The 9,763-nt window shown below is 39.7% G+C and overlaps 1 protein-coding gene across 1 annotated transcript in view; it reads right to left on the reverse strand.

Annotated features, from left to right (window-relative positions):
- Positions 1 to 6,451: 6,451 nt before the first annotated feature.
- LOC134842777 (uncharacterized) overlaps positions 6,452 to 9,763 on the reverse strand; it is a 7,633-nt gene continuing 4,321 nt past the window's right edge. Inside the window, exons 2-3 of the mRNA XM_063859262.1 lie at positions 8,878 to 9,027; positions 6,452 to 6,751 (exon numbers count right to left, since the gene is read on the reverse strand). Coding sequence (XP_063715332.1) covers positions 6,614 to 6,751; positions 8,878 to 9,027 — 288 coding nt within the window. The 3' untranslated portion in view covers positions 6,452 to 6,613. The remainder of the gene's footprint in view (positions 6,752 to 8,877; positions 9,028 to 9,763) is intronic.

A 9,763-nucleotide genomic window follows, 5' to 3' on the forward strand; every position in this document is an offset into this window, starting at 1 on the left:
CAAAACACTCTAATACATCAATAACTTACAAGGGGGAGTAACTTGAAGTTGTAATGCTTTAAGTCTGTTGTGAATCGCTCTACGATTTTTAGGCGACAAACGGTTCCGCTTCTTCTTAGCTTTCAGTGTATTTAGGTCAGCACTGTATCGTCTAAGTAACAACAGAGTCTTCAACTCAAGGGAAGGGGGCTGGTGCAGCTCTTTATACTTTTCGATAAGTATTTGGTCTTTGGCCTTTCGCTTTGAGATAAAATCCTCAACTATGTTAAGAACGAGAATACCTGTCTTTTTCAATTCCTTTTCTATATTATCCGTACCGTTGCGGCGACAGTATACAATAGCGGTAATATTCTCCTTGAATCTCAAAAGAAGGCTCTTAAGTTGGTCAGTACTCAAACTACGGTTGTTGTTACTGCGGTGCTTACTAATGGAGTTATTTATGGCGTCGTGCCAAATAACTAGATCTTTCCGATTCGACAAAAAATGGTGCAGATAGTATTGGATAGTTTTCTGCGATTCCCTGGCGTTAAAGTTAAAGCTTAACCCGGGCTTTATGAAACAAGTCTCTTTCACGCGCTTTTGAGACGGTGCGGATATTTTACGGAGCGCGTGATCCAAGGAACTAGCTCCTAGAATGAATACCATACACTCAAGATACCTATGCGACGGCTACGTTACGCTAAAGTACCAATGGGGTGGGGAAATTAAGTAGGTCGGTTGAACTCCAACAACGCACACGGAGTAAACCTGAGGATGAAAGAATTCAACTTAACTCACTTAATATCACCGTACCTGACCACTTAAATTTAGTGTCGCGCAACGAAGTCAATAATCGGACGGGCTGAAACGGCTTAGATTTACTTGAAGCGTACTGGCTTTCAGTTTCACCAATGTGGGTGGGGGATCAGGCAAATTGGTTAAGTTCCAACAACACACGCGGAAAAAACCTGAGGATGAAAAAACTCAACTTAATTTGCCTGATATTTCGCTACCAGACCACTTACCATAAGGTTGGTGTCATGTTACAGCACAGTTTCGCAGAATTATGGGGACGTTTTGACAATTTTTTGGAAATTTTTTACTTTTTTCCCAAAATTTTTCGAAAAATTTTGGTAAGCAGGTTCGAGTCGTAAACCAATCCAAAAAACTAGTCTAGTACCCCTTGTCTATGATCCGATTTCACGGATTAATATTCTGTTCACAAATATCCAAAAATTTTTGGTATCGAGAAAAAATTACCACTTGTAGCTTGCTTTGAGTTGGGATACACAATAACACATCGTACGTAATTTTATTGCAAAGAATGGTTTGTAAAGATTAGACTAGTCTTACAGTTTTTGACGATTTTGGAGATTGGCGTCACCGGGAAAAATCCAAAAACTTCGGGTGTCAAGAAAATTACAGCTCGACTTTGACCAAAAGTCAACAATCAGGACACCTGAACAGGCCTCTCTTCCGCTAGTCAGTCTGCTCTTTCATCAGTCTGCTATGTCGTCTGTCGGCTTACAGGCTCCTCGCTGTCGGCTTACAGGTCCTCGTCTGTCTTCTTTTAAGAACTCGTGCACTCGAAACTGTAACTGGTTTTCTGTTATCGGCTCAATGTCGATATGGTTCTGGCCAATTTGTGTCCTCTCCTGCGAAATCAACTAACTCCTCCACTTGAGAAATGGAACAAATTGAAGGGTTGCCCTGCTCTTTTAGGCTCAATTCTGTCGTTTCTGAGATATTGAAAGCTAGAATTTGGTTGATCAGAGATCGTCCCGACCGTCTCGGCCAATGAATTTGTTCATGTGCCCTTGCAGTCTTTGTGGTAGTTGGTTTTGTCTCTTCAGTTAGGTCAAGATTCTCGGAGTTTGTTGGCTTGAAGAGGTATCCGAAGGAGTTTGATGGAATGGATTGTCGTCCCTGGAATGGATGGTCCAGGTCCCTTGTGGGACGCCAAAATGTGCGCGTCAATCTCCACGATTATATAAAAAACGGTTTTTAAACACTTTAATTAATGAGTATTTTCTCGGCAAAATAACTCCGGAAGTTTGAAAATATAACGATAATTTATATTTTTTTAACAAGCTTTATCATCGGTAACATCGGCCACAAAAAACTGCATAACTCAAAGCAAGCTGCAAAAGTGGCCAGTATTTGTCCTTGAGACAAATTGCTCTTTTTAAAGGTCAGCCTTAATCAAGGCTGAACCAAATTAGAGCGAAAAGACGGTTAAAATAGGTTTGGGGGGGGGGGGGGGGGCCCGAACCTGGTTACGGAGCATCCCATCAAGTTCGGTGCATATTCGAGTTCTAGAAAGGAAATGACCTAGTCGGGATTCGAACCGGCCCCGAACCCGCCGGAACGCACCATGTATACGCTTGGCTACTGTCCCTATATGCATTTATATTTTGGTTCAGTTTTATATGCATTTATACTCTCGCTTACATTTACATTTGCGCTGCAACACCTGACACCATCGGAAAGTGTAAATAAAAGCACCAGCGGATTTAGAGGTGCGGGGGGATACGGACGCCCACCCCCCTCAGGGTTTCGACCCCCTACCGACCTAATCATTTTTTAAAATTTTTTACTGAATGACCGTAAAATTTTACTTACGGCGCCTTTGCCAGAAAATTTGGTAAAAATGGGGTCTTTGCGAGAGCTCAGAAAATCGATTAGGTCGACCAAAAAAAAATCGACAAAATTTTCCCTCGAGAGAAAACCCTGCATAAATGTATGCCCAAACGAGATTTACAAAAAAAAAGTTTAATAATGAATCAGGTTTCGAAATACCCAGTTTATCTTGGTCCAGCGACAAATGATTTAACGGACAGTTTTCGCGTTATTTTCGCGTCCGAGGCAGAGACGGCGTGGCCAAAGTTTAGTGACCAATATTCGGTATGTCCCGAGTTTGCAACGGAAAATATCCACCGCGACTTCTCAGCGACCTGCTCGGCCCAAGAAGCAGTGCAACCGGCACGAAACCACATGCAGTGGCGCGGCCAAACCCAGCCCTTTCCAGACTTTCACACTTTAAAAAATCGGTTGCGACTTTTGCGACCAAGGCGCAGACGGCGCGACTCGGGATACGGCGGGACATAAAGTCGCGGAAGTATGGAAAGTTGCAAAAGTCTGGAAATATCGTGCCGGAACTCTAGACATAAAACTAAAAAGTCTGAATAAAATATTCCAGTTTTTCGCAATTTTATGGCAAGATTTTTGCAAATCTATGTCCAAACTTTCGCCACCTATATCCGAAAATTCGTGAACTTTGGTACGTCCAGTTTTTTGCGATCCGCGGCGATTTTCGCGCCCTTAAGTACTGACTTTCAAGACTCAAACTCTGGGCGCGACTATACAAATTGAGTCCGGATCCGGATGTGTCGCGAGTTTCAAACCAGAAAATTAACACGAAAAATGAAAAAAAAAACATTTTATAGATACTTGGGAACACACATATCAAATGCGCGACAAATTGGTTCAAACTTATCAAATTTACAATCAACAGGTTTTACAATACACTATACTTGCGTGCGCCAACACAGACGAAACATCAATCATGCCAAAAATAAGGGAATAATAAGAAAAAAAATGTAAAAGAGGCCACAATCAATGAGAGAATTACAAAAAATGTGCAGTTTTCCTACCAACCGACTCGATCGTATGTAAAATTCTGCAGCTCATAACAAAATCCATTAGAAAGGAATGTGAAGTAATGATTGTGCAATCAACAATCAATAATACTGAGATAATTAATCTGCATTTTAAACGCATTACGAACCAAACTTTTCCTTAAATAAACCCCAAAATCACGAGAGGTCTCATAATATACAAATAAAGTAAAGGTTTGACCTAGTTCTAACAGGTTTTCCAACTTGGTCAGAGTTCGTCAAGACAGCAATTATAAACAAATCAGTCTTTTCACCACAGTTTTCTAAATCTTATATCTTGAATAAAAGGACAGTTCCAGGCTTTTCAAGGTTTAAAATTCCGTTGCGAAGAAGTTGAATAGTAAAATAGTTATTTTTGAAAAAAAGTTTCTTTGATTTTCTGTAATTCGATCTGAGTATTTAAATTTTTACGCAGCTGCATATCTTTCTTTGCGCGCATATAAATAGTTTTTTTTCTGATGAAGGCGCTTAAGAACAGACACTCAAGTCTAATTGCGTCCTCTCATGTCAGTCAAAATTTTCGCTTGTTTTTGTTTCATATAAAAAATCCTTAGATTAGACTGGAAACAATTCAAAAATTTTGTTTAAGTCTGGATATCAGTCTGGCACCTCGACCCGGGTAGTTATGAAGTGATTCGTAGGAAAGTTAACGCTGAGCGTTATCCGTTGAAAAGCAGAAAAATCTAATTTGTTTTTACGTTGATATTTCTAGATCAAATTTTTAAGCATTCTGTTTGCGACTCTGACATTTATAGCAGTCCCAACATCAAGTTTCCAAAGAATTGCTTAAGAAAATTGACAACAGGAAATTTTTTTTCGATTTTAAGCTCTGGGTATCAATAGTTTTCAGACTGTATAAAAAGTGTTTCGAAAATGGCTAGTTGAAAAATTGAAATGTCTGAAAAAGAAACAAACCAAGCACAAATATGCCGTAAATTTTGTTTAAAACTTTCTTTTTAAAAAGGTCATGGACTAAACTAAATAAGATGCTAAAACTGAAGCCAGTGTGTTTGGAAAAACACATCCTCTAATTTTTCGATATTTTTTTGAAATCCCCCCCTCTGGAATCACTAGATTCAGTTTTTCGACCCCCTACCGACCTAATCATTTTTTAAAATTTTTTACTGAATGACCGTAAAATTTTACTTACGGCGCCTTTGCCAGAAAATTTGGTAAAAATGGGGTCTTTGCGAGAGCTCAGAAAATCGATTAGGTCGACCAAAAAAAATCGACAAAATTTCCCTCGAGAGAAAACCCTGCATAAATGTATGCCCAAACGAGATTTACAAAAAAAAAGTTTAATAATGAATCAGGTTTCGAAATACCCAGTTTATCTTGGTGCAGCGACAAATGATTTAACGGACAGTTTTGGTAATTTTTTTGAAATGTTTAGCCAGAAAATGTAGTTCGGCCAAGAGTTCGTTCTTAATTTTGTTTTCTGTTTTTGATTGGCCAAAATTCAATGCAAAAAAGCTAGAAATAATTTGCTCAAAAATTGATCAAAAACTTATCATGGGGTATGAGGGTTCAATGGCGGGCAATTTAAAAATAAACAGAGTTTCGCAAAGTCAAGAACGTTGAAAAAATCGTCCAACAACCGTCTTCGTAACCAGATTATGAAACGGGCATTAAAACAGTTTCAAAAGTTATCCTGCCATTATTCTTCAATATGTTTCTTGCCTTCTCTTTTGATGTAGCCGCGGTGTGTGGGGGAGCCAACTGAGCGGGATTGGAAGTATAGGAGACCTAATTGGGGGAAAACAGTAGAAAAGGAGGCTGAGGAGGGGGAGGGGGAGGGGGAGACTGCCGGTGAAGAAGATGAGTGAAAATTCCGAAATAGTACTTTGCTAGATGAGTGGATTACAACCATACAGAACAGAAAACTATAACGGCAGCTCAATTTGTTTTGAAACCGATAATTATCTAATTAGTTTATTGATGTAAAGTTGTGTCTATTGATTAAAGTAATTGTGCTGATTCAATATTTTGTAGCCTCGCAGTTTTTTCAAGTCATAATGGAGCCAAAATTTTTTTAGGGTCAACTTCTCAGAAGAACAGCCATTTTTTAAACCATGACCCGAAAATTGGGAATTCTATGCTCTCTCGGTACTTCAAACTCAATTCAGTTGTTTAACGCGTTTTTACTGGGACTTGGTTTTTTTCCTTCAAAATACTAGGAACTTTATCTCAAAAATGCAAAATGGATGTGCATATGTAAAAATAGGAGTGATTGATTTAAAAGTGGGCGTCGTATAATATACCAAAAACTCCTTTGAACACAGTAGGATTCAGGGGAAATCCCTCTTGCGCGAAGATCCGATTGCGCGAAAATTTATTCAGTCAATCAGAATTCTTTATTCATAATATCGGTGTCAGTAAGCGATAAAATCAGTCAGTTTTTGATATTTTAGGCAAAATTGATTGACTGAAAATGTTTTGCGCATTCGGATCTTCGCACATGACAATAGCTCCTTGGGATTCCATTTTTACGGTCATCCCCAATCTCCATCCTCTAGTCGACGTGTTTTACAAATTGACAGCTACAGTGAGTATTCTTACCTAGAATAAAGTCGTCAATGGGCCCCTTTTTGAGCTTTGATACGGTTCTGGGTTTTTGAAAACAATTCTAACCGAATCATAACTAACAATGCAGCTATGATCTTTTATTTCGCAGCCGTGTATCATATCATCATAAACACCAATTTTGAACCCCCTGTCTACTTAGTTGACGATGATTGGCTGTCTTGTAAGGACCTGAAATAAATAAATCTATAATGTGTATTTAACAGGTTGAAGATAGCTATAAATTGTCAAAGTTATCATGAAAATGTTAAAATAAGTTATTAAATCTTGATGTTTATTTTTACTGCTATTCAAAAATTGTTAGAAATTATTCGGCAATTGGGACTTTCTTTCTTGAGAACAGCTCAATGCTCTTTTATTGGCGTCATTTGAAGCTAATAATCGCCGTCTTCCCTTTCTTCTTCCTGTTCGTCGACTGGCATATTCACAACGAGGAGAGTCTCACGCCTCCTGCTGATGATGTCACATATCACTCTGGTGGGCCACACCTTCTCACGCCAGATCTGTTTGACCTAATCGACAAGAAAACCATTTCTTGTATAAATGGCAGGCATCTCAGAATGGTCCGAGACAACAGTGGCCCCCGGGTCGAGGCCCGCGACTTTGTCAAGGTTTTCGCGACAAAAGTTTGATCGAAACATACTTTCGCTACCAAAGAGATCAGTCGTTATTTTCGCGTCCGAGGCAGAGACGGCGTGGCCAAAGTTTAGTGACCAATATTCGGTATGTCCCGAGTTTGCAACGGAAAATATCCACCGCGACTTCTCAGTGACCTGCTCGGCCCAAGAAGCAGTGCAACCGGCACTAAACCACATGCAGTGGCGCGGCCAAACCCAGCCCTTTCCAGACTTTCACACTTTAAAAAATCGGTTGCGACTTTTGCGACCAAGGCGCAGACGGCGCGACTCGGGATACGGCGGGACATAAAGTCGCGGAAGTATGGAAAGTTGCAAAAGTCTGGAAATATCGTGCCGGAACTCTAGACATAAAACTAAAAAGTCTGAATAAAATATTCCAGTTTTTCGCAATTTTATGGCAAGATTTTTGCAAATCTATGTCCAAACTTTCGCCACCTATATCCGAAAATTCGTGAACTTTGGTACGTCCAGTTTTTTGCGATCCGCGGCGATTTTCGCGCCCTTAAGTACTGACTTTCAAGACTCAAACTCTGGGCGCGACTATACAAATTGAGTCCGGATCCGGATGTGTCGCGAGTTTCAAACCAGAAAATTAACACGAAAAATGAAAAAAAAAAACATTTTATAGATACTTGGGAACACACATATCAAATGCGCGACAAATTGGTTCAAACCCATCAATTTACATTCAACAGGTTTTAAAACACGGTATACTTGCAAACGCCAACACAGACGAAAAATCAATCATGCCATTTGAAGCAAAAGTTAAGGGAATGATAAAAAAAAGAAAAGGGGCCACAATCAATGAGAGAATTACAAAAAATGTGCAGTTTTCCTACCAACCGACTCGATCGCATGCAAAATTCTGCAGCTCATAACAAAATCCATTAGAAAGGAATGTGAAGTAATGATTGTGCAATCAACAATCAATAATACTGAGATAATTAATCTGCATTTTAAACGCATTACGAACCAAACTTTTCCTTAAATAAACCCCAAAATCACGAGAGGTCTCATAATATACATATAAAGTAAAGGTTTAACCTAGTTCTAACAGGTTTTCCAACTTGGTCAGAGTTCGTCAAGACAGCAATTATAAACAAATCAGTCTTTTCACCACAGTTTTCTAAATCTTATATCTTGAATAAAAGGACAGTTCCAGGTTTTTCAAGGTTTAAAATTCTGTTGCGAAGAAATTAAATAGTTGAATTGTTATTTTTGAAAAAAAAATTTCTTTGATTTTCTGTAATTCGATCTGAGTATTTCAATTTTTACGCAGCTGCATATCTTTCTTTGCGCGCATATAACTAGTTTTTTTTCTGATGAACGCGCTTAAGAACAGACACTCAAGTCTATTAGCGTCCTCTCAAGTCAGTCAAAATTTTCGCTTGTTTTTGTTTCATATAAAAAATCCTTAGATTAGACTGGAAACAGTTCAATAATGTTGCTTAAGTCTGGATATCAGTCTGGCACCTCGACCGGGTAGTTATGAAGTGATTCGTAGGAAAGTTAACGCTGAGCGTTATCCGTTGAAAAGCAGAAAAATCTAATTTGTTTTTATATTGATATTTCTAGATCAAATTTTTAAGCATTCTGTTTGCGACTCTGACATTTATAGCAGTCCCAACATCGAGTTTCTGAGAAACTATTTAAGAAAATTGACCACAGGAAAAAAATTTCGATTTTAAGCTCTGGGTAAAAGTTTAGAGCCTGGATAAAAAGGGTTTTCAAAAATGGCTAGTTGAAAAGTCGAAAATTGTCTGAAAAAGAAACAAACCAAGCACAAAAATGCCGTAAATTTTGTTTTCATTTTTTTAAAAAGGGCATGGACTAAATCAAATAAGATGCTAAAACTGAAACCAGTGTGTTTGGAAATCCCCCCCCCCCCCCCCACCCTCTGGAATCACTCGATTCAGTTTTTCATGGAGGAAAAACCAAAACGAGTACAAATACTCGGTTAATTTCTCCGAAATTTGGAGCAATTGGGCATATTAGCTTGCCTCTCTTCTGAACTGTACATTGATGGTGAAGTATACGAAGGGGGTGAGTATGAACATTAGGAGGTTGAGGAAGTCACTCAGAGTAGTCAGGAGCAGAGCACTTTCTTTGCTCAACCAACCGCCTTTATCTGTATTGTAGAACACCAGGGCCTGCGAATAACAAGAGTATAAAGAACTCTGCTAAAATTACCAATTGGAAGGGTTTTTGAAGGGTGTTCGCACGCACGCACGCACCACACACCACACACCACACACCACACACCACACACCACACACCACACACACACACTCTCTCTCTCACACACACACACACACACACACACACACACACACACACACACACACGCACACATAGAGAGAGAGAGAGAGAGAGAGAGAGAAGAGAGGGGTAGAGAGAGTGAGGGGGTGGTTTTTCAAAAAAAATTTAAAATGTCGTCCGTTTTAGAATCTAGATTATAGATTGTGTCCCATTTGGCCGAGAAATCTTGGGGAAGTCTCGGGTGGTTTCGCGACGCAGACGCTGGAACATGAGAATTTCGAAGAAATCTACTGCCTCACATCGAAACCAACTCCATGCTACAACCGACCCAGAACGCTTTCCGCAAGCATAACTGAACCAACACAGCCCTTCACAACATTGTCGTCTACATCACCCATGGTTTCAACCAGAAGAAGCCAGCCGACAGGACATCCTGGTAGCCCTCACTCTTACCGTTGCCTTCGATACGGTACGGTGCATCCACAGCTGCCTCGCCGAGTGTATTCTGCTCAATCCAGCGCCGAACTGCGTTAAAAGCTGGATAATTAACTACATGCAGGACAGACAAGCAAAAGTTAGTTTTTGCGGGGAAAGTTTGGTGCTCATTTTGTCCATGGCGGTGTCCTC

This window comes from Symsagittifera roscoffensis, chromosome 3, assembly GCF_963678635.1.
Source record: "Symsagittifera roscoffensis chromosome 3, txSymRosc1.1, whole genome shotgun sequence".
Lineage (NCBI taxonomy): Eukaryota > Metazoa > Xenacoelomorpha > Acoela > Convolutidae > Symsagittifera > Symsagittifera roscoffensis.